General features: G+C 47.3%; 1 protein-coding gene across 3 annotated transcripts in view; it reads right to left on the reverse strand.

Annotated features, from left to right (window-relative positions):
- frem1a (Fras1 related extracellular matrix 1a) overlaps positions 1–24839 on the reverse strand; it is a 452495-nt gene that overhangs the window by 237106 nt on the left and 190550 nt on the right. For all 3 annotated transcript variants that reach the window (XM_038804357.1, XM_038804358.1, XM_038804359.1), the window contains 2 exons: positions 22516–22694; positions 9814–10137 (listed from right to left, as the gene is read on the reverse strand). In XM_038804357.1, coding sequence (XP_038660285.1) covers positions 9814–10137; positions 22516–22694 — 503 coding nt within the window. The remainder of the gene's footprint in view (positions 1–9813; positions 10138–22515; positions 22695–24839) is intronic.

Consider the following 24839-nt stretch of genomic DNA (forward strand, 5'->3'; position numbering starts at 1 on the left):
CTCCCTTGCCAGCACTGCAGCCTGCACCCTCCCCTGCCAGCACTGCATCCTCCCCACCTGTTCTGAAGCCTGCATCCTTCCCTGCCAGCTCAGCACGCCCCCTGCCAGCTCTGCAGCCTGCATCCCCCTGCCAGCTCTGCATCCTCCCCCTGGAATACAACGCTCAAACATTTGAAATGAACTAATTCTTACAGACATCATAAGGAGCAATGGCTCCACGGACAAGAATGAATTGAGAATTAGTAAGGAAAATGGTCGGGCTGCCTGCACCTTTCCCTCCCAGTTCTGCAGTCTGCATCCTCCCATGCCAGCTCTGCAGTCTGCACCCTCCCCTGCCAGCTCTGCTGCCTGCACCCTCCCCTGCCAGCACTGCTGCCTGTACCCTCCCCTGCCAGCACTGCAGCCTGCACCCTCCCCGCCAGCTGTGCAGCCTGCACCCTCCCCTGCCAGCACTGCTGCCTGCACCCTCCCCTGCCAGCTCTGCAGCCTGCACCCTCCCCTGCCAGCTCTGCAGCCTGCACCCTCACCTGCCTGCTCTGCAGCCTGCACCATCCTCTGCCAGCTCTGCAGCCTGCACCCTCCCCTGCCAGTTCTGCAGTCTGCACCCTCCCCTGCCAGCTCTGCTGCCTGCACCCTTCCCTGCCAGCTATGCAGCCTGCACCCTCCCCTGCCAGCTTTGCAGCCTGCACCCTCCCCTGCCAGCACTGCAGCCTGCACCCTCCCCTGCCAGCTGTGCAGCCTGCACCCTCCCCTGCCAGCTTTGCAGCCTGCACCCTCCCCTGCCAGCACTGCAGCCTGCACCCTCCCCTGCCAGCTGTGCAGCCTGCACCCTCCCCTGCCAGCTTTGCAGCCTGCACCCTCCCCTGCCAGCTTTGCAGCCTGCACCCTCCCCTGCCAGCTCTGCTGCCTGCACCCTCCCCTGCCAGCACTGCATCCTCCCCACCTGTTCTGAAGCCTGCATCCTTCCCTGCCAGCTCAGCACGCCCCCCTGCCAGCTCTGCAGCCTGCATCCCCCTGCCAGCTCTGCATCCTCCCCCAGGAATACAACGCTCAAACATTTGAAATGAACTAATTCTTACAGACATCATAAGGAGCAATGGCTCCACGGACAAGAATGAATTGAGAATTAGTAAGGAAAATGGTCGGGCTGCCTGCACCTTTCCCTCCCAGTTCTGCAGTCTGCATCCTCCCCTGCCAGTTCTGCAGTCTGCATACTCCCCTGCCAGTTCTGCAGTCTGCATACTCCCCTGCCAGTTCTGCAGTCTGCATACTCCCCTGCCAGTTCTGCAGTCTGCATCCTCCCCTGCCCGTTCTGCAGTCTGCATCCTCCCCTGCCAGTTCTGCTGTCCGCATCCTCCCCTGCCAGTTCTGCAGTCTGCATCCTCCCCTGCCAGTTCTGCAGTCTGCATCCTCCCCTGCCAGTTCTGCAGTCTGCATCCTCCCCTGCCAGTTCTGCAGTCTGCATCCTCCCCTGCCAGCACTGCTGTCCGCATACTCCCCTGCCAGTTCCGCTGCCCTCCTACTCCCCTGCCAGTTCTGCTGCCCACACCCTCACCTGCCAGATCTGCAGTCTGCATACTCCCCTGCCAGTTCTGCTGTCCGCATCCTCCCCTGCCAGTTCTGCAGTCTGCATCCTCCCCTGCCAGTTCTGCTGTCCGCATACTCCCCTGCCAGTTCCGCTGCCCTCCTACTCCCCTGCCAGTTCTGCAGTCTGCGTCCTCCCCTGCCAGTTCTGCTGTCCGCATACTCCCATGCCAGTTCCGCTGCCCTCCTACTCCCCTGCCAGTTCTGCAGTCTGCGTCCTCCCCTGCCAGTTCTGCTGTCCGCATACTCCCCTGCCAGTTCCGCTGCCCTCCTACTCCCCTGCCAGTTCTGCAGTCTGCGTCCTCCCCTGCCAGTTCTTCAATCTGTATCCATCCTGGCCAGCTGTGTAGATTTCATCCTCCCCTGCTAACTTTGCAGTCTGCATCCTCCCCTGCCAGCTCTGCAGTCTGAACCCTCCTTTGCCAGCTCAAATTATGTCATCTTTGGCATTCCACCTCTTATCTTCTCTCTCTTCCTTCTGTTGAGCATAGTGATTGTTCCTTTAAGAGCAATCTTACCGAGAAATGGTCACGTGGTCTGAACAATCAATCAAGCCACAGCGTGCAAAACCTCTCCAGGGCAGTTGGTAATAAGTCGTACTGGAATACAGTCGCACTAGAAGTAGCTCCAGGAGAATTTATTGAATTCAATTATTAGTTACCGTTTGTACTATAGTTCATTGGTTGTCTTTACACTGGTTCATCTTGTCAATATATGAAATTACTAGTCAAAGAACAAGATGTTCTGTGTTGATCTTTACCACGGCCATAACACAGAACATAACAAGGGCAATAGGTAACGAGGGAAAGGGTTGAGCCTATCAGGGACCTTTCCCCATAACTCCTGATTAATCAAGAACCTATCTATCTCTGTCTTAAAGACACTCAGTGATTTGACCTGTGGCAAAGAGCTCCACAGATTCACCACCCTCTCGCTGATGAAATACCTCATCTCAGTTTTAAAAGATCATCCCTTCAGTCTGAGGTTGTGGCCTTCGGTGCTAGCTTATCCTACTAGTGGAAACATCCTCTCCACATCCATTCTATCTCGGCTTTTCAGTATTCTGTAAGATCCAATAAGATCCCCCCTCATCCTTCTAAATTCTAATGAGCACAGATCCAGAGTCCTCAACGGAAATGAATGAAAATCGCTTATTGTCACAAGTAGGCTTCAATGAAGTTACTGTGAAAAGCCCCTAGTCGCCACATTCCGGCGCCTGTTCAGGAGGCTGGTCTAGGAATTGAACCGTCCTGCTGGCCTGTCTTGGTCTGCTTTAAAAGCCAGCAATTTAGCCCAGTGTGCTGAACCAGCCCAGTTTACCAGCCCAGCCCAACTGCTCCTCATATGACAAACTCTTCATTCCAGTGATCATTCTTGTCAACCTGCTCTGGAGCCTTTCCAAGGCCAGCACATCCTTCCTTAGATACGGGGTGCAAAGCTGCTCACAATACTCCAAATGGGGTCTGAACAGAGCCTTATACAACCTCAGAGGCTGGGATGGAAATAGTGTAAATGGCAGAGAGAGAAAAGTTTCCAAAGTATGCTCAGGAGAATTTTCCAGAACTTTCTGCTTTTAGCCCAATGAAGGACAAGGCATTGTTGAGTCCAATTCTGGGAAATATGGCAGAAAAAGCTGAGCAAGTGTCAGTTTGGCAACAGTTATTCGACAGCGATCATTGTATCATGAGGAATAGATCAGCCAACATTTCCACAAACATTCAAACCCTCCATCACTGATGAGCAATGGAAGCCAAGTATACCATCTACAAGATGCACTGTAGTAACTCACCAAGGTTCCTCAGACAGCACCATCCAAACCCACAACCATCTATAAGGATAAGTGAGCAGATACCTGGGAACCCCACCACCTGGAGGTTCCTCTCCAAGTCACTTACCACCCTGACTTGAAAATATATTTCTGTTCCTTCACTGTTGCTGGGGCAACATCTTGGAACTCCCTCCCTAACAGCACAGTTTGTGTACCTACACCTCAAGGACTGCAGTGGTTCAAGATGGCAACTCTCCACCACCTTCTGAAAGACAACTAGGGATGGAAATAAATGCTGGCCTGACCAGTGACACCCACATCCGGTAAATTAATTTAAAAAAGGAAATAGACAAGGAGCAACTCAAAGTAAAAATAATTAATAGACTACTTTTATGGGTTGAGAACAGTTCTGACTGAGAGAAATTGGGATCCAAGACGGGCAGCACGGTAGCACAAGTGATTAGCACTGTGGCTTCACAGCGCCAGGGTCCCAGGTTTGATTCCCCGCTGGGTCACTGTCTGTGCGGAGTCTGCACGTTCTCCTCGTGTCTGCATGGGTTTTCTCCGGGTGCTCCGGTTTCCTCCCACAGTCCAAAGATGTGCAGGTTAGGTGGATTGGCCATGCTAAATTGCCCTTCGTGACAAAAAAGGATAGGAGGGATTATTGGGTTACGGGGATACGGTGGAAGTGAGGGCTTAAGTGGGTCGGTGCAGACTCGATGGGCCGAATGGCTTCCTTCTGCACTGTATGTTCTATGTTCTATGAGCAAGCAAAACTGTAACGGAATATTGGACTGCCTTTAAAGAGATGATGGTTTGGGTAAATACCCAGTGCGTTCCCATGACAGAAAAGGAGGACAAACAAAGCCAATCCCTGGATGCCAATCCATTACAGTAAGATGAACCAGAACAAGGCTGCATGTGACAGAGTCAGTTGGTAATCCAGAATCCTGGATGAATGTATATGGAAAATTCAGAGTTGAAGTGGAAGTGAAGAAAGCAATTAAAAAAGCAAAGAAAGGGACTGGCCACGAATATAAAGTCTTCTTTCGGCAAATAAATAATAAAATGGTAGCAAAATGAGGGGCTAGTACAACTGGGGACCAAAAAGGACATGGAGGCAGAGAGGGAAGCTGTGACACTAAATGAGTACTTTCCATCTGTCTTTACTAAGGAAGGTAATACCAAAGTCATGATAACGAAGGTAGTTGAGAAACTCATGTCTTCAAAATTGAAAAAGAAAAAGTATTGAAGAGGTTGATGTGCTCAAAAGCAAATTTAGTCACCAGCACCAGATGAGATGCAACCAAGCTACTGAGAGAAGTACGGGCGAATAATCGAGAGGTATTCATACAATCTCTAAATCCTCCTTCGAGTTGTGTCAAGGACTGAAGAGAATTGTTAACACTAAGTTTTGTTCAAAAAGAGATGCAAGGATGAGCTCAACAACTGCAGGCCTCGGTGGTGGAAAAGCTTTTAGAAACGATAATCTGGAACTAAATTAACAGAAACTTAGAATGTGGATAAATTAAGGCCAGAATGGATGGCAAATTGTGTTCAACAAACTTGATTAACCTTTTTATATGGGATGATGGCAATGGTTGATGACATCACTGTGATTGAGGGGACGTACATGGGGCGGGATTCTCTGATCCTGAGGCAAAGTGTTGATGCCGTCGATCAGTAATTCTAGCCCCTACAAGGGGCCAGCAGGGCGCTGGAGTGGTTCATGCCGCTCTGGCTGCTGATCAGGCCATGGAAGATGTGCCGGTGGATAGGCGCATGTGCAGTGAGTCCGGCGCAAACCCGCGCATGAACTGTCCCACCGGCACGATTTCCACGCATGCGCGGTGTCTCCCTTGTCTGCGCGGCCCCGACCCAATATGGCGCAGGAGCACAAGCGCCGGCGGGGAAGAAAGGAGGCCGGGAGACTGAGAGGCCGGCCCACCGATCGGTGGGTCCTGATCGCGGGCCAGGCCACATCGGATTACTCCCCTGTGGTCGTAACCCCCTCCTCCATCACAGGCCGCCACCCGACCCCTCAACGCCGAGGTCCCGTCAGCTCAGAGCAGGTCAGAACGGCGCCAGCAGGACTCGTCTTTATTTTTTTTACGGCCGCTCGACCCATCTGGGCCAGAGAATCATGGGGGGGGGCGCTTGACCGGCACCGCGCCGACCAAGCCGGCCCCAATAGCGCCGGTTCTCCGCTCTGCCCCCCAGTGATTCTCCGGCCTGGCGCAGGGTCGGACAATCCCTCCCACGGTCTTTAAAAAGACATTTCTGTTAATTTAGTTCCAGACTATCATTTCTAAAAGCTTTTCCACCACCGAGGCCTGTCCTTGCCTCTCTTTTTAAACAAAATGTAATATTAACAATTCTCTTCAGTCCTTGACACTACCCGAAGGAGGATTTGAAGATTATATGAATACCTCTCGAATACTTGCCCTTACTTCTCTCAGTAGCTTGGTTTCATCTCATCTGGTGCTGGTGACTGAATTAGCTTTTGAGCACATCAACCTCTTCAATAAGTGCCGCATAACAGACACAATCAAATACAAAGGATAGTGACTGCATGGATATGAAGTGATATGAGTGAGAGGAAACAGAGAGGTGAACAGTTGTAGTGAACTGAAATTAATATCAAGGAAAACCTGAAGACACTGGATATTTCAAAGGTTTTGGGCCGAGACTATATTCCAGTAGTAGTATTGAAAACTTGTGCTCCAGATCTAGTTGGGCCCCGAGTGAAGCTATATCACTGGAGCTACAACACTGTTATCTATCCGACAATGTCAAAAATTACCCAGGTACAGGGATGAAATCATCCTGGCCCTTCAGTCTACTCTCAATTGAAGCAAATTGATTAAATGTGTCTTCGACAGTGCTATCAAGAGGCACTTGCAGGACACTAACCTGCTCACCAATGCTCAGTTTACAATCCGCCACAGCTACTCAGTTCCTGATCTCGTTATAGCCTTGGTCCGAACATGGAAAAATGAGCTGAGGTGAAAGTAATTGCCCTTGACGTCAATGCAGCATTTGACCAAGTGCAGTTTCAAGCAAAACTGATGTCAATGGGAATCGGGGGAGCGCTCCACTGGTTGGAGTCATACCTAGCACAAAGGAAGATGGTCATCATTGATGAAGGTTAATCATTTCAGTCCCAGGACAATGTTGCAGGAGATCTTCAGGGAACCTAGGCCCAGCCATATTCACCTGTTTCATCAACGACCTTCCCTCAGTCGTAATTTCCGAAGTGGTGTTTTTGCTGATGATTGCACAATGTTTAGCACCATTTGTGATGACTCAGATACGAAAGCAATCAGTGTCCATGTGCAACATTCAGACTTGGGCTGGCATGTGGCAAGTAACGTTTGTGCCACACAGATACCATTCAATGACCACCTCCAACGAGACAGACTCTAACCACCTTTCTTCAATATGGCATTACCAATGCTGAATCCCCATTATCAATATGATGAGGATTGCAAATGGATTAGCCATTGCTGGAGGAAAAGATCAAAGGCTGGGAATTCTGTGATGAATGTTCTGACTCCTCAAAGGCAGTCCACCACCTACAAGTCAGGAGTGTAATGGAACACGCTCTACTTGCCTGGATGAGTGTAGCTCCAACAACTCTCAAGAAGCTTAACATCATCCAGGGCAAAGCAACCCATTTGATTGGCACCCCATTCTCCACCTTAAACTCCTCCATTACCATTGCACAATGAAAGCACAACATGTAGGATGCATTACAGGAACTCAGTCAGGCTCCTTTGACAGTGCCTTCCAAACCCAGGACCTCTACTACCTAGAAGGACAAGGGCAGCAGATGCATGGGAACACCAGCACCTGCAATTTTCCCTTCCAAGCTACATACCATCCTGCCTTGGAATTATATAATCGTTCCTTCACTGCCCCGAATCAAAATCATGGAGCTCCCTTCCTAACAGCACTTTGGGTGTACCTACACCAGATGGACGGCAACTGTTTAAAAAAGTAGCTCACCACCACCTTCTCATTTAGGACATTTAGGGATGTGCAACATCCAATAAAAAATAAAACAAAGTTCATGTCACCTGATGTGCATTATCGGGAATCATCAAGCTCAACAAACATATACATAAGTTATCATAGTGGTTACCAATGAATCTGACCTACGAAATGTACATATTTTTAAAATCAGAAGACAATTTTCGAAAACTTGCATAGTCACGTTTGCATATAGATTCAGAACTTCAATTTCATCATGATTGGCTTCTTTGCTTCATTTGCATCGATCAGATCACATTCAAAGGAATTTTAAATTTCTAAATGTTTCAGTTTTGGGTGATAACTTTCAATCAAAGAAGTTCAGCTGGATTCTCTGATGGCGGGATCCTCCATTTCACCGGCAGCGCGCTCACACCCGCAGATTCCACGACGGCGTGGGAGTGTCCACAATGGGAAATCTCCCGTCTGCTAGGATGCAGGATCCCGCTGCTGGCGGGGGCACATCAAACCAGAAAATGGGTGCAGCGGGTCGGAGAATCCCACCCATAAATTCTCTCTTCTTCTCAAATAAAGGAAAACGTAGCCATCAATGATTTTCAGCATTAAACCCTCAATGTTGTAACCATACAGTAGAATGCACTAACACTTATTTACATATTCAGCTAGTGTTTACAGCTCAATTTGGCCTGACAGGCCCTCCCCAGTGTTTATGTTCCTTCCATTCTTCTCCATTTAAGCTGATTAAAATATCATTCTATTCCTTTCTTTGTTATGTGTTTATCTAGTTTCTACTTCAATTCATATCTGCATCAACAACTTCATCTGGTCATGAGTTCGAAATTAATAATCATTTCTTTTTATTGTCACATGTCAGCTTACATTAACACTGCAATGAAGTCACTGTGAAAAGCCCCTAGTTGCCACATTCCGGCACCTGAATTCTCAGCTGGTACGGGCATTGAACCCGCGCTGCTGGCCTTGCTCTGCACCACAAACCAGCTGTCTAGCCCACTGAGCTAAACCAGCTCCCAAATGCTTGTACTGAATTCTCTCTTGGATCTAATAGTGACTATTTTATACTTACAGCCCCTAGGTTTTACCTAAATCTGGCACAATCTTTTTGATAGCTATCCTTTCAAAAACACCATCAGACCATCGCCTCCATCTTTTATGGATTTTAATGTCTGATAACTGAGAGTTTGTGTATGAATAAATCAGGTCATTACAGAACAGGCAAAGAATGAACAGGAGCATGTGGAGTTGGACTCAAGGGACAGAAGGAGCGATCTTCGTACCTCAGTCCAGGTTGGATTAGAGGTGAAGGGCTTTAAAAATTGTGGAATCAATTCTGGGATTCCCACCCTCATTCGCATTTCTGACAATATTTTCTTGCAAGGGATAAGGGTGTGAATAGCAAACTCACATCTCACATTAGTACTCCTGTGTTGCCAGGTTCACTGTGGGGGTGGGAATTTCAGATGTCCTGCAATTTCTATGGAGTCAGACCAACTTTTGCCGGAGACGTGAATCGTGGGAGAAACTACTGTAAATTTGGGAACCTTTAACAGGCAAATTTAAAAGGTGTTTAGATGGTGTATGCTAAATTTTGATTAAGTATTTAAGTATATATTTCAGGCTTTTGAATGGTTTTGTGTTTTGGAGAAGGGAAACCAGACTCCTTCGCACCGAGTGAATCTTAGGAACCAGTTTGGAGGAAGTCTGTTCGATTGGCTAACTGGCAACCGATGGGTTGGCCATGGACATTGTTCTGCCTGACAACTGTCAGCAATTGGTTCCTGCCAGGTTGCTTTTTTGGCGACAAGCTGCCAGAAGCCTCTCAACCCTTGAAGGAAGTGGAGATGTGTTGTCTCCCTCCCCTGTTGCAGGTAGCTTGCTGTCTCTCAGTCTAATAATAATAATAATAGTAATTACAGGATGAAGGAAAAGAAAGTACAAGCTGAAGGAAAAGAAATATCCTAACTGAAGACCTAACCTTGAGAAAGAAGCAAACTGGAAGATGTCCATCTGAATCAAGAACCTTATTCTTTTGTTTATTATATTTTCTTTAGCTCTCAGCCACCCCTTTCCCTCTGTGTTGGTTGTATGTGTGTGTGTGCATATATAGAGAGTGGGGGGAGTTAGAAAGTGGGGGGGAGGGATCGAAAAGATTGGGAATCAAGTGCAGATAGCCAGTTGTATTTTTGTAGATTATAATTACTGTTAACAATTACTTGGGCTTACATTTTACAAACCTGGTGACTGTAGTCAAATTAACTCAACCAAAGCCATGTATATTAATATAAAATCTAACTTCACCTCTGTTGAGACGCCAGGTCTAGTAAACCTGGAATTGACCGCGCCCAAGCCCACAGTGTGTCACAACAGACACAGTTGTTATTTTCAAAGTGCTCTTTTTTTCTTCAATCTTTTCTGGAACCCTTTCCATGATATAATATTGCATCACATACCTCATAGTTTCTCCTCTCAGTATGACTGCAGTTTGGAGGTTGAAATGCAATTAAAAGCTCATTGAGGTCAGTCCAGGTAAATGATGTGATTGACTTGGTGTGATCATATAAATGCGTAATAAAACCCTGTGAAGGTGGCTTGGTGATATTGAACACAAGTCGGGCTTTGGGACTCTCGCTATCTTCACCATCCAGGGTACGTGTGGTTAAGGGTGTCAGAATAAACTGATCCACTTCAAGGATTAACATAGCTATAAAACTCGCTTTAGGAGGCTGATTGGAAAAAGCATTCCTGATTCTGACTGGAATCCAGGCATTCTCTGTCTGAAAGAGAAAACCAGAGGAATTTATCACAGCATTGTTCATTAAAAATACTACCTTTTGTGCTTTTATGAAATTTAAAGACAACTTAGGATTCACATCATAATTTAGAAAGATTGCATTTAATCAATCATAGAACATAGAACAGTACAGCACAGAACAGGCCCTTCGGCCCTCGATGTTGTGCCGAGCAATGATCACCCTACTCAAACCCACGTATCCACCCTATACCCGTATCCCAACAACCCCCCCTTAACCTTACTTTTTAGGACACTACGGGCAATTTAGCATGGCCAATCCAACTAACCCGCACATCTTTGGACAGTGGGAGGAAACCGGAGCACCCGGAGGAAACCCACGCACACACGGGGAGGACGTGCAGACTCCGCACAGACAGTGACCCAGCTGGGAATCGAACCTGGGACCCTGGAGCTGTGAAGCATTTATGCTAACCACCATGCTACCGTGCTGCCCCAAATCACTGCACACTAACATTCATTTGCAGTTTCTTGGACTATTTTTATTTCTAGTTCTAGAAATAAACTCATTCACATGCAAAGTTTCAACTTAGCTCCGAGGTCAGAGTTATTTTTTAAATTAAAAACATACCCAACGGGAACAAAGGTGCGGAAGTGAGAGCAGAATCAAAGCTTGGAAAGTAGAAATATGCAGCGATGGTCAGAGTGGGTTCCGAGGTGGGATGGCAGAGGTCTATAGGTGAGGCAACCCCAGTCCAATAGCCGCAGTGATGGCCAGAGCAGGGTCAGAGGCTGAAATAAAAGGAGTGCTGTAGAGAGGGGGAGTTGGAAAAAAAGCAGTGATGTCACATGACAGCACGTAGGTGATTGGTTGGTGAGCATGAAAGCAATTTTCTTTTGCCTTTTGAAGCTTGGGCAGTCCAATGAACTAAGAGTTGTGGAAATATGTTGATTATCTTAAAGGACCACAAAACTTCCAGGCTCTGCAGCATTGAATTTGGGGGGGAACCCAAAATTTGCTCGGGAATCCCTTTTAGAACTTCCTAGGTAGGTATTTGCACAGCAATTGTCCAGAAGCTGGGCAATTGCATTGCACTGGGAACTATCTGACAAAGCGATTTCAATCGCTATTAGTTACTCAGAGAAAGATAGGAGCTATGAGGAGCAAAGAAAAGAAGAGCACAGGAACAGGCCCTTTGTCCTCCAAGCCTGCGCCGATCATGATGCTAGTCTAAACTAAAACGTTCTGCACTTCCGAGGTCCGAATCCCTCTATCCCATCCTATTCATGGATTTGTCAAGATGCCTCTTAAACGTCACTATCATACCTGCTTCTACCATCTCCTCCGGCACAGAGTTCCAGGCACCCACTATCCTCTGTGTAAAAAAACTTCCCTCGCGCATCCCCTCCAAATGTTCCCCCTCGCACCTTAAACCTATGTCCCCTAGTAAGTCAGGGGCTGGTTTAGCACACTGGGCTAAATCACTGGCTTTTAAAGCAGACCAAGGCAGGCCAACAGCACAGTTCAATTCCCGTACCAGCCTCCCCGAACAGGCGCCGGAATGTGGCGACTAGGGGCTTTTCACAGTAACTTCATTGAAGCCTACTCGTGACAATAAATGATTTTCATTTCATTTCATTTCAATTGACTCTTCCACCCTGAGTAAAGCTTCTGACTATCCACACTGTCCATTACACTCATAATTTTGTAAACCTCTATCAAATCGCCCTCAACCTCCATCGTTCCAGTGAAAACAATCCGAGTTTATCCAACCTCTCCTCATAACTCATACACTCTGGGACAGACAACATCCTGGTAATCCTCTTCTGGACCCTCTCCAAAGCAACCAAATCTTTCTGGTAGTGTGGCGGCCAGAATTGTAAGCACTATTCCAAATATGGCCTAACTAGGGTTCTGTATAGCTGCAGCATGACTTGCCAATTTTTATACTCAATGCCCTGACCAATAAAGGGAAGCCCGTCGTATGCCTTCTTGACTACCTTAATCCACCTGCTTTGTCACTTTCAGTGATCTGTGGACCTGCACGCCCAGATATCTCTGCCTGTCAACACGTCTATGGGTTCTGCCATTTACTGTATATTTCCCACCTGTATGAGACATTCCAAAATGCAGTACTTCACATTTGTCCGGATTAACCCCCATTTGCCATTTCTTCACCCAAGTGTCTAACCGATGAATACCTGCTCTATCCTCTGACAATCCGCTTCAATATCCGCAACTCCACCAATCTTTGACGTCCGCAAACTTAGGAATCAGACCAGCTACATTTATCTCCAAATCATTTATATGTACCATGAACAACAAAGGTTCCAGCACTGATCCCTGCAGAACACGGGACAGCACGGTAGCCTTGTGGTTAGCACGATCGCTTCACAGCTCAGGGGTCCCAGGTTCGATTCCGGCTTGGGTCACTGTCTGTGCGGAGTCTGCACATCCTCCCCGTGTGTGCGTGGGTTTCCTCCGGGTGCTCCGGTTTCCTCCCACAGTCCAAAGATGTGCGGGTTAGGTGGATTGGCCATGATAAATTGCCCTTAAGTGTCCAAAATTGCCCTTAGTGTTGGGTGGGGTTACTGGGTAATGGGGTGGAGGTGTTGACCTTGGATAGGGGGTAGGGTGCTCTTTCCAAGAGCCGGTGCAGACTCGATGGGCAGAATGGCCTCCTTCTGCACTGTAAATTCTATGTAAAACACCATTAGTCACAGCCTTCAATTCAGAGAATCATCCTTTCACGGCTACCCTCGGTCTTCTATGACTGAGTCAGTTCTGTGTCCACCTTGCCAGCTCACTTCTCATTCCACGTGACTGCACCTTTTGTACCAGTCTGCCATGAAGGGACCTTCAGAAAGGCTATAGATATGTCCAAGTAGACAACATCCACTGCCCTTCCTTCATCGATCATCTTCATCACTTTCTTAAAACAATTTGCTCGACCCATTTAGTGAGACATGACCTCCCCTTCACAAAACCATGCTACCTATCGATGATAAGTTAACTCGTTTCCAAATTTGAGTAAATCCTGTCCCTAAGAATATTTTTCAATAACTTCCCTGTAACTGATGTCAAGGTTCACCGGCGATAATTTCCTGGATTATCCCTGCTACCTTTCTGAAACAAATGAACAACTTTGGCTATTCTCCAGTCCTCTGGGACCTCACCTGTAGCCAATGAGGATACAAAATTTTCGGTCAAGACCCCAGCAATTTCCTCGATCCCATCAGGCCCTGGGGCCACATCTACCTTAATTTAAGACACCCAACATCTCCTCCTTTTTGATAACAACATAGAATCATAGAACTTACAGTGCAGAAGGAGGCCATTCTGCCTATTAAGTCTGCACCGGCTGTTGGAAAGAGCACCCTACTTAAGTCCATGCCTCCACCCTATCCCAGTAACCCCAACTAACCTTTTTTGGACACGAATGTCAATTTATCATGGCCAATCCACTTAACCTGCACATCTTTGGACTGTGGGAGGAAACCGGAGCACCTGGAGGAAACCCACGCAGAAACACGGAGAACGTGCAGACTCTGCACAGACATTAACCCAAGCCGGGAATCGAACCTGGACCCTGGAGCTGTGAATCAACTGTGCTAACCACTCTGCTACTGTTATGGGCCAGGGTTTAAAGAACCCCAAAGTGTATCATGGAGTTCACCTGACCCACAACTTTTAATAGATTGTGGTATGGGGAGCACACGGCCCACTCTACAGGTGTGGAACAGCAGAAATGGAAAAGTATTTTTTAAAGCAAAACAATGTTTTTCTATTAACTCAAGTTAACCTTTTTTAAAAAAACTGTTAACATCTTAGCAACCATCAATTCAAATACAACCCCCAAAGAATACAACACTAAATAATCCTTTAAGCTTTCCTTTTACCATCCAGAAGACTTTTAAAAAACCTTTAAAATAGAAGCACGATAGGCAAAGGTCACTACTGAGAGCAGTTATTAGTTTTAAATCACCAAAGGATCAAAAATAGCTTTTAATTCTTCAATTTGGTTTTGCCAAATCCCTGGACGACGAGGTGGAGGATGATGTGGTTCACTGTATCAAAGGCAAGGATAAAGAGGGATAGTTTACCAATGTTACAGTCACATAGATTGTAATATGTGATGTTAGTAAAGATAAAGTTGCCACAGTCCCAGATGACCATAGGCTGCTTTCCCCTTTGAGGGGGAGAGCTGACTGGTGGTGATTTAACCTGAAGGTCACCACACCTCAGATGAGGGGCAAGATTCAAGAATAACCTCAGCCGGACAGGAATTGAACCCACGCTGTTGGCCTTGTTCTGCATCACAAACCAGCTGTTTAGCCAACTGAGAAAAACCAGCCCATCAGTAAAGGCAACTTTGGTACTGTTGAAAGTGCTGAAACCCAATTGAAAGGGTTCAAACATGGTGTTGTGGAAAATTACCTCGGATCTGGAATATTTTCTCTCAAGTGTTAAATTTACAGTACATCACAGATAAGTTTGATCCTGTTCTCATCTAAAAATGAGCAATATTGACTGAATACACCCAGGAACAGGAACCCATGCTGACTTTTCCCCTCTCTAGGCTGGAGTTAATCAGGGCAAATATATCAGTCCCTATCACTACCTCAACTGAGATCAATCATTTCCAACCAAATCAGGGATTGAAGCTACTGTTTAAATCAATCAAAAAATATAAAATAGTGCAGCATGCGACCCATCAAGCTTTCACTGGTTCGTTTAAAAAGCATTTGGGCCTGCACCCCTGCATTTTCTGCAACTTTTTCTTCTTCAACTGTTTATTCAATTGCCTTTTGAATGTTGCTGTTCAATCTGTATCTACCACATTAACAGGCAGTTCGTTCCACATCTTAACCACCAATTGCATAAAAAAGCTTTTTCTCATGTTGGTGGCGATTTTGAGCCTGCACTAGCCGTGTGAAGGATTGGCGGTACAGGCAGAAAATTCGCAGAGAATCAGGAAATGAGGGCAGCATGGTGGTGCAGTGGTTAGCAGTGCTGCTTCACAGCGCCGAGGTCCCAGGTTCGATCCCTATCCTGCGTCACTGTCCATGTGGAATGTGCACATTCTCCCTGTGTTTGCGTGGGTTTCGCCCCCACAACCCAAAGATGTGCAGGGTAGGTGGATTGACCACGCTAAATTGCCCATTAATTGGAAAAGATGAATTGGGTACTCTAAATTTATTTTTTAAAAAGAGAATCAGGAAATGTGATTCTCTCCAGAGAAAGAGTTTCCCCAATTTTCCCCACCTCCTGCCAGCGTCGTCATGAAATTCATGTCCACAAAGGGTGTGGACCTCATTTGAATAGATTTTAGTACATTTAAATATGATTAACAATTCTCCCCCGCCATATGATTCCCCCTCACTAAATACTTATACCTCACCGACATGCGTTTACAACAGGTTTCGCCAAACGAGAATCAGTTGAGGGTATCCCCCTGGGGTGCAGAGATAAGTGGAGTCTAAGGAGTGGGAGAGGGGCATGCCTAGGCAGTGCCCTGGCACTGCCCCCTGGTAAAGGTTGATACTACCCAGTTGGCACAGTGCCAACCTGGCAGTGCCAGCCTGAGTCAGTGCAGTGTCAGAGGCAGGCCCTACTGAGAACCCCGTGGAGGAGGGGGGGTTCATTTATGTGGTTGTGGGAACTGCGGACACTCATGCCCAGATGTTACAACAACAAGATGATCAGAGGATTAGATAGGGTGAACAGTGAGAGCCTTTTTCCTCGGATGGTGATAGCTTTAAATTGAGGGGAGATAGATATAGGACAGATATCAGAGGTAGGTTCTTTACTGAGAGAGTAGTACGGGCATAGAATGCCCTGCCTGCAACAGTAGTGGACTCGCCAACATTAAGTGCATTAAATGGTCATTGGATAGGCATATGGATGATAAGGGAATAGATGGCTTTAGAATGGTTTCACAGGTCGGCGCAACATTGAGGGCCGAAGGGCCTGTACTGCGCTGTAATGTTCTATGTTCTATGGACTGATCGCAACTTTATGCAACTTTATGTGCAATGCGGTCACAGATGGCTGCATGTATCAGATCAAGTGATTGGGCCTCTTCATCAATGTTTTGCTCTCTCCCCTCCCCTTTTGGTTACTGTGGCAAGGCAAGATACAGGGCGCGATTCTCCGCTGCCCATGATGGGTCGGAGAATAGCGGGAGGGCCTTCCCGACATTTTTCCCGACCTCCCGCTATTCTCCCCCCCCCCCCCCCCCCCCCCCCCCCCCCGGGCCGCCCCACGACACGAATCGCTGCTCGCCGTTTTTTACGGCGAACAGCGATTCTCCCCAGGCCGATGGCCCGAGTTCCCAGGCCTTTACGGCCGTTTTCACGAACGCAAACACACCTGCTCTCACCGTTCATGAAAACGGCCGCAAAGTGCCGTCCCGGACAGCCATGGCATCGATTGGCACGGGCCTGCGATCGGTGGGCACCGATCGCGGGCAGCAGGTCCGATACCCGCGAACTATTTGTTCCTCCGCCGCCCCGCAGGATCAGTCCGCGGGGCGGCTGAGGGGCATGACGGCCCACGCATGCACGGGTTTGACGCATATGCGTGATGACGTCATCCGTGCATGTGTGGGTTGGAGCTGTCCAACCCGCGCATGCGCGGCTGATGTCATCGTGCGCGTCAGCTGCCGTGACGCTTGGCGCGCGGTCTTAGCGACGGTCGCTAAGCCCGCGATGCCGTGCTTCACGGGGCCGCGCTGCTAGCCCCACCCGGGGGGGAGAATCGAGTCCCGGAAGGGGGGGCGGAGGCTGCCATGAAACACGGCCAGTTTCACGGCAGCATTTACGACTCTCCGCATTTGCGGAGAATCGCGCCCGCAGTTTTTTAGTGTCTAAAAATCTGAATCAATTGGGGAAGAATGGTATGATGGTATGAGGGAAGGGGGAGGTGGGGGTGGAAACATACACAGAAACATACAAAGGAAATAGAAGCAGGAGGAGGCCATTCAGCTCTTCGAACCTACTCTGCCATTCATTCTGATCATGGCTGATCATCAAGTTCAAGACACTGACTCTGCCTTCTCCCCATATCCTTTGACCCCTTTCGCCCTATGTGCTACATTTAATCCCTTCTTGAAATTACACAATGTTTTGGCCTCAACAACATCTTGTGGTATGAATTTAATAGATTCACCACTCTAGGTGAAAAAATATTTCCTCACCTCAGTCTTAAAAGATTTCTCTAGCTCATCACATTGTACTTCTTTATTAATTCTAGCAGGCCTCCTTCTTCTATTTGAAAAAATACTGCCCAATTTCATTTAATTTAATTTAATTTAATTTAATAGAGCCAGTTGTGTCCCAGTAAACATATCCTCGGCCTCATACAACAATTAGTAGTAGTTGGACAGATTTCTGCAAACATCTTACTGGTACAGGAGATGGCAACATAGAATTTACAGTGCAGAAGGAGGCCATTCGGCCCATCGAGTCTGCACCGTCTCTTGGAAAGCGCACCCTACCCAAGGTCAACACCTCCACCTTATCCCCATAACCCAGTAACCCCACCCAACACTAAGGGCAAGTTTGGACACTAAGGGCAATTTATCATGGCCAATCCACCTAACCTGCACATCTTTGGACTGTGGGAGGAAACCGGAGCACCCGGAGGAAACCCACGCACACACGGGGAGGATGTGCAGACTCCACACAGACAGTGACCCAAGGCCGGAATTGAACCCGGGTCCCTGGAGCTGTGAGGCAGCAGTGCTCATCACCGTGCCGCCCTAAGTTTACCATTAACCAAAAGCATCACTGTGATGGAGGCTACCTTGCCCACTTTCACATTGTTCAGTGAAAGAACACTTAAATCATTTATGGGGAAATCTACTTGTGGTGTGCCTTTAGCGCTAAGCAGGCTTGGCTTACTCCTACACCGTTTCCTCAAGTGCCCCTTCTTGTGGCATGAATAGCATTCTGCTTCCTTAAATCGGCAAGCTTCCAGGGAGTGATTACCTCTGCACTGGTAACACACTCCTTCAATCCTTCATGTTGCATTCACTCTCCTATATCTTCTGACTGCTTGCTGCTACATTTGCTTTCCAATGGAAACTAGCATCTTCACTTTTGGGGTGACTGCTAACTGCAGCTTCCTGTCCTAACTGATGAACCATGCTGCCATTTTATGCATTCTGAAGGTCCCGTGCACACTTGTTAATGCTCTCCATTGCTAGCGCTATCTCCAGCGCCTTTTTAAAAATAGATATCTGTCTTCGCTCACAGCTTTATCTGGATAGCATCATTATCGACTCCCCAAACTATGCGATCTCTAAGCATACAATCTTGCAGGGTTGGCCTCAATGTGAACATACAAATTAGGAGCAGCAGGAGGCTATTCATCGTCTCGAGCCTGCTCTGCCATTAAATAATGTCATGGCTGATTTGATTGTGGCTTCAAAGGCACAAAGGGCAGCACGGTAGCACAGCGGTTAGCACAATTGCTTCACAGCTCCAGGGTCCCAGGTTTGATTCCCGGCTGGGTCACTGTCTGTGCGGAGTCTGCACGTTCTCCCCGTGTCTGCGTGGGTTCCCTCCGGGTACTCCGGTTTCCTCCCACAGTCAAAAGATGTGCAGGTTAGGTGGATTGGCCATGATAAATTGCCCTTAGGGTCCAAACAAAAAGGTTAAGTGGGGGTTAGTGGGTTACGGGGATAGGGTAGATAGGTGGGCTTGAGTAGGATGCTCTTTCCAAGAGCAGGTGCAGACTCGCTGGGCTGAATGGCCTCCTTCTGCACTGTAAATTCTATGATACACTTACCCCCAATAACCTTTCAATCCCTTGTTAGTTAAGAATCTATCCACATCTGCCTTAAAAATATATTTATTAACTCTGTCTCCACTGCTGTCTGGGGAAGAGAGTTCCAAAGCTTCACAACTTCATCAGAAAATAATTTTTTTTCTCATTTCTGTCCTAAATAGGAGACCTCTTATTTTCAAAAACTGTGTCCCCGAATTATAGTCACTCCCACAAGGGGAACAATGTCCTTCCAAGATCTATCTTGCAGTAAGATGGCTTCCAATGGTCCAGCCTGTCCGAAGATAACACCCCCATTCCCAGGTATCAGTCACGTGAAGCTTCACTGAACTGCATCTGCTGCATTTATATCCTTTCTTAAATAAGGAGACTAAAATTGCATACAGTACTCTTGAAATTCATTTCTACTTTTATTTTCCTTTCCCCTGTAATAAAAGACAGCATTCCATTCACCTTCCTAATCACTTTTTAATGTTTCCTAACTCACGCACCATGGCTCCCAGATCTGTCTGCACCTTAAAGTTCTGCAACCTCTCTAGATTTTAATAATATTCTGTTTTTCTGTCAAAGTGGACAAGTTCACATTTTGCACATCATACTCCATCTGCCAATTTTTCCCCACTCATTTAACCTTTGTAGAATCCTTACGTCCTCTTCACAACCTACTTTCCTACCTATCTTTGTGCAATCAGCACATTTAGCAACTATACACTCCTCACTGATATAAACTGTAATTTTTTGAAGCTTCAGCATGAATCCCTGTGGCATTCCACTCATCACATCTTGCCAACTTGAAAAAACCATTTATTCCTATTCTCTTATTCCTGTTAGCTAACCAATCCCCTATCCACAGTGGGCAGCACGGTAGCACAAGTGATTAGCACTGTGGCTTCACAGTGCCAGGGTCCCAGGTTCAATTCCCTGCTGCGTCACTGTCTGTGCGGAGTCTGCACGTTCTCCCCGTGTCTGCGTGGGTTTCCTCCGGGTGCTCCGGTTTCCTCCCACAGTCCAAAGATGTGCATGTTAGGTGGATTGGCCATGCTAAATTGCCCTTAATGACCAAAAAAGGTTAGGAGGGGTTATTGGGTTACGGGGATAGAGTGGAAGTGAGGGCTTAAGTGGGTCGGTGCGGACTTGATGGGCCAAATGGCCTCCTTCTGCACTGTACAATCTATGTAATATGTTACCCCCAATAACATGAGCACATATTTGGAATAGTAACCTTTGATGTGGCACCTTGTCAAATGCCTTCTGGAAATCTAAGTACAATATGTCCCCAAGTTCCCCTTTATCTACTTTGCTTCATAGAGGTATCATAGAATCCCGACCGTGCAGAAGGAGGCCATTCGGCCTATCAAGTCTGCACTGACCCTACCCAGGTCCACGCACCCGTCCACTCTGCTCCATAACCAAACCTGCACTTCTCTGGACACTAAGGGGCAATTTAGCATGGCCAAACTACCTAACCCACACATCTTTGAACTGTTGGACCCTCCAAAAGAGCATACTACCTAGGCCCACTGCCCCACTATATGTAACCCCATCTAACCTTTGGGACATTTAGCATGTTCCATTCACCTAACCTGCATATCTTTTGGACCATGGGAGGAAACTGGATAACCCAGAAAATACCTGTACAGACACAGGGGGAAAGTGTAAACTCCACAGTCACCCAAGGCCGGAATTGAACCCAGGTCCCTGGAGCTGTGAGTCAGCAATGCTAAACACTGTGCCACTGTGCCACATCTGCTTGTTTGCATTGAAATTTTCTAAGTGCTCCACTACAACCTCCTTAATAATAGATTCCAGTATTTTCACTACGACAAATGTTAAGCTATCTAGCCTGTACTTTCCTGCATTCTGTATCCTTCTTTTCTTAAACAGAAGAGTTACATTTACTATTCGCCAATCTGATGGGACCTTTCCAAAATCTAGGGAATTTTGGAAAATTAAAACCAATGCATCTACTATTTCAGCAACCACTTCTTTTACGACCATAGGATGAAGTCCAACAGGACTTGGGGACTTGTCAGCTTTTAGTTCTAACAATTTTCATTGTACCCTTTCCCTGGTGATTGTATTGGTTTTACGTGTCTCCCTCCTTTTCACCTCCTAATTCACAATTATTCTGGGATGTTACTCATATCCTCTACAGTGAAGCCAGTCACAAAAGATCTGTTCACTTCATCCTCCATTTCCTTATTTTCTATTAATAATTTTCATTCTCACTCTCTTCATGACCAAAGCTCACTTTACTTGCTCTTCTCCATTTTAAGTACCTGTCAGAATTCAGGTATTTGTTTTTATATCTCAGGCTAGCCATCCCTTATATTCTAACAGGATTAGGCATCTGGCTGATTCAAAACAGAAAATGATCCACCAAGGTCAGCAATAAGATAATGGCCCTGATATTTTATATATAGAGAGAGAGAGCGAGAGGGTAACTAAGGAAAGAGTTGGGGCATGATTCAGTGAACAAAGGTTTAAGTCCACTTCTGGGTATGTCTGGTGGGAGTTTCTTGGTGGCTGCAGCACCAAGAATCGCCCCGCTATTCACTGCCGCTTTACCATTATTTATGGCCAACAGAGAGATTTCCTGCTATTCCTGTTGTTCCATGCCCCCCCCCCCCCCTCCCTCTTCAGGCCCCCCCACTTTCTGACGCTCCCCCTCAACCTCCAACCTTGTCGAAGCCCTGTGAAAACCCCCCTCACTCTCCCTCCAATTGAAAAGGCAACCACCACCCCCCACCCCCAGGGCCCGACCCCTGGCAGTATGCAGTTGACATCTGGGCACCCTGGCACTGCCAACCTGGCACCCTGGAAGTGCCACCCAGGCTGCCACCACCAGGGTGCACATGTGGCACTGCCAGCATGCCAGGCTGGCAGTGCCTGGGTGCCAGGGGGAGTGCCACGATACCACTCTGCACTGTTGTAAGTGCCATTATGCCTGGTCCACATTTGAGGTCTTGCAGGCATGGTCGTTGAGTCCTGGGAACTGGGTGAATCCAGCATCCAAGCAATTAAATATAAATATGCAGATCTGGATCTCGCCCAGCGAGTGAGTCAGGTGACTTGCGATCTTCAAGGCAGGAGTCGGGAGTCAATAATTTCCTGAACCATGATCCAGCCACTGTCCTGGTACTGCTTGCCCATCGTATTTTCATCCCGAGGTGGGTGCTGGAGATGGGCCCACTGCTTCCCAAAGCGGGACCGAGGCAGCTACATAGATGGATAAATGCTGAGGTCGGCAGTTAGGAATGTGCACTGGGATCTGATGGGATATCAGCCCAATTCTCAACATGGTTTTCAGGCCCCCCAAGTCCTCACCCTCCCTTCCACATCCATACCACCCAATTCCCTTGCCTCTTCATGCATTCTCCCATACACATTCTTCCAGTATCCACTAAGTATGGAAGAAATTATCCTCAAAATAACACTGGAGGTCTTTGTAATGATCAGTGAATCGCGAAAACTGTTGGCATAGGCAATAAATGTAAAGATCAACAGAATTATAACGGAGTATGAAGTGAAAATATCTTCCTGCATGTAAAATGAAAAGTTTGCAGAGGTACTGATGATATATGTAGTGAACTTACAGAAAACTGAATGTACCTTGTGCACGTTTTTGCTTCTGCTGTCAACAAGTTCCAAGCTAATAGAGATGTAGTCAACATCAGGAGAAGGAGGACTGAGATGATGGTAGCGAAGACCCATTATAAGGAACTCGTCACAGTTCACTTTAAAAGTGCGAACCTCCTTCAAATCGTCCTGGCCTGCCTCCATTCTCCATTCTAAAGGAAAACACAGGACCGGTAAATATAGTGATTAATTCCATAACTTCCCTGCTTAATCATTCTGGAGGCAAACATTTCTCCAGTCTTTATCTAACTCGATAGTTATGAGGTGCAGCTGCATAGATCAATCACAGCATTGGACTATGTACATTTAAAGATTCAGGTTGTAAAATCTGTCTCCATGGAGTCCACTTTCCCAGTGCTATGATTGTTGTTTTGGTTCAAAAATGGCATCCATGAAAAGCATGTAAACTGTTGCCTGGCAGACTACATTTTGCTGAGATCATGCAACTGCTTGAAGTATGCAGAATAGGCAAATCTTGATGTCCATAGAATCCCTACAATGCAGGAGGCAGCCATTCAGTCTATCGAGTTTCACTGAACATCCAAAAGATCACTCTATCTGGGCCCACTTCCCCGCCCTACCCCCTGTAACCTTGCATATTAATCATGGCCAATCCACCTAATCTGAACATTTTTGGACTATGGGGGGAAGCCGGAGCACCTGGAGGAAACCCATGCAGACACGGAGAGAACGTGCAAACCCCACATGGATACTCGCCCATGGTCGGAATCAAACTCGGGCCCCGGTGCTGTGATGTAGCAGTGCCCACCCTACAACCAATGCTGGTATTTTGGAGTTCAAAATTCCAGCTAATGTCACCTCTTAAACATAGCACAAGAGAACATTGTTCAGCAGCAGGATTCCGACCAGTGCTATTTAAAGGGATCGTCAACAGCTTTAGGGTTAGTTGTTGACTGACTTCAATTGCAATTGCTTACATTTTTGGTGGTTTCTACTGTCCTTTAAGCTTGCCAAAGATTACAGGGAGTAGTGTGGCACTTGCTGAAGGACAGTCATAGATCATAGAATTTGCAGTGCAGCAGGAGGCCATTCAGCCCATTGAGTCTGCACCGGCCCTTTTGTAAAGAGCACTCTTCCTAAGACCACACTCCCACCATATCCCCATAACCTAGTAACCCCACCCAACCTTTTTGGACACTAAGGGCAATTTAGCATGGTCAATCCACCTAGCCTGCACATCTTTGGACTGCCATCCAAGCATTCCAGTGCTGAAATCCAAGCATTCTACACAAACCACTTGATCCCAGCCATGGATCCAATAGTATGCCTTGGCCAACATTATGCTGGAAAGATTGAGTGGAGGTGATGCAGTGCAGAAGAAGCTGCTGTAAGAAGAAGGAGCAGGATGGGGATAATGGCTATCAGCTGGTTATATCCACCCAGGGTGTTCTGGAAGCAATTCTCTTACCTAAACTCAGTGGGAATCAAGATGTCAGATATCTGCACTTCAGAAAAGACATTGACACAGAAATTTGCACCTGAAGCAGTCACAATTGCAACCTCAGAGCAAGCAGTGTGACATTGTGAGAAGGCTATGGGATTCGGCTCCATAGCTGGCCATCAAAGGATCAGTGCACCACATCAGGGCAGCACGGTAGCATGGTGGTTAGCATAAATGCTTCACAGCTCCAGGGTCCCAGGTTCGATTCCCGGCTAGGTCACTGTCTGTGCGGAGTCTGCACGTCCTCCCCCTGTGTGCGTGGGTTTCCTCCAGGTGCTCCGGTTTCTTCCCACAGTCCAAAGATGTGCGGGTTAGGTAGATTGGCCATGCTAAATTGTCCGTAGTGTCCTAAAAAAAATAAGGTTAATGGGGGTTGTTGGGTTACTGGTATAGGGTGGATACGTGAGCTTGAGTAGGGTGATCATTGCTCGGCACAACATCGAGGGCCGAAGGGCCTGTTCTGTGCTGTACTGTTCTGATGTTCTGTTCTGATTCTTGCCTACTTGGCGCCATGTGGCAGTGGAGAAAAGCAACTCTCTGTGGCGCTGAAGGGCATGGCAGCCCAAAATGTTTATGCAACGGGGTCATTCCAGGGCTCCACAGGTAACCTTTTTGGCATCTCCCAAATCACGGCTGCAATCTATGCAAGGACTTTGGACTTCATTCATTTCAACCTGGACCAGGCAGGCCCAGCAATATGAGAAGGCTATGGGATTCGGCTCCATAGCTGGCCATCAAAGGATCAGTGCAGACTCAATGGACCGAATCAAGGAGGACGTCCTTGAGGCTCAGTGAGTCTTCAGCTGACTAAGGTGCCCAATTCAGGAGGGTCAGG

The sequence above is a fragment of the Scyliorhinus canicula genome, chromosome 8 (assembly GCF_902713615.1).
Source record: "Scyliorhinus canicula chromosome 8, sScyCan1.1, whole genome shotgun sequence".
Taxonomy (NCBI): Eukaryota; Metazoa; Chordata; class Chondrichthyes; order Carcharhiniformes; family Scyliorhinidae; genus Scyliorhinus; species Scyliorhinus canicula.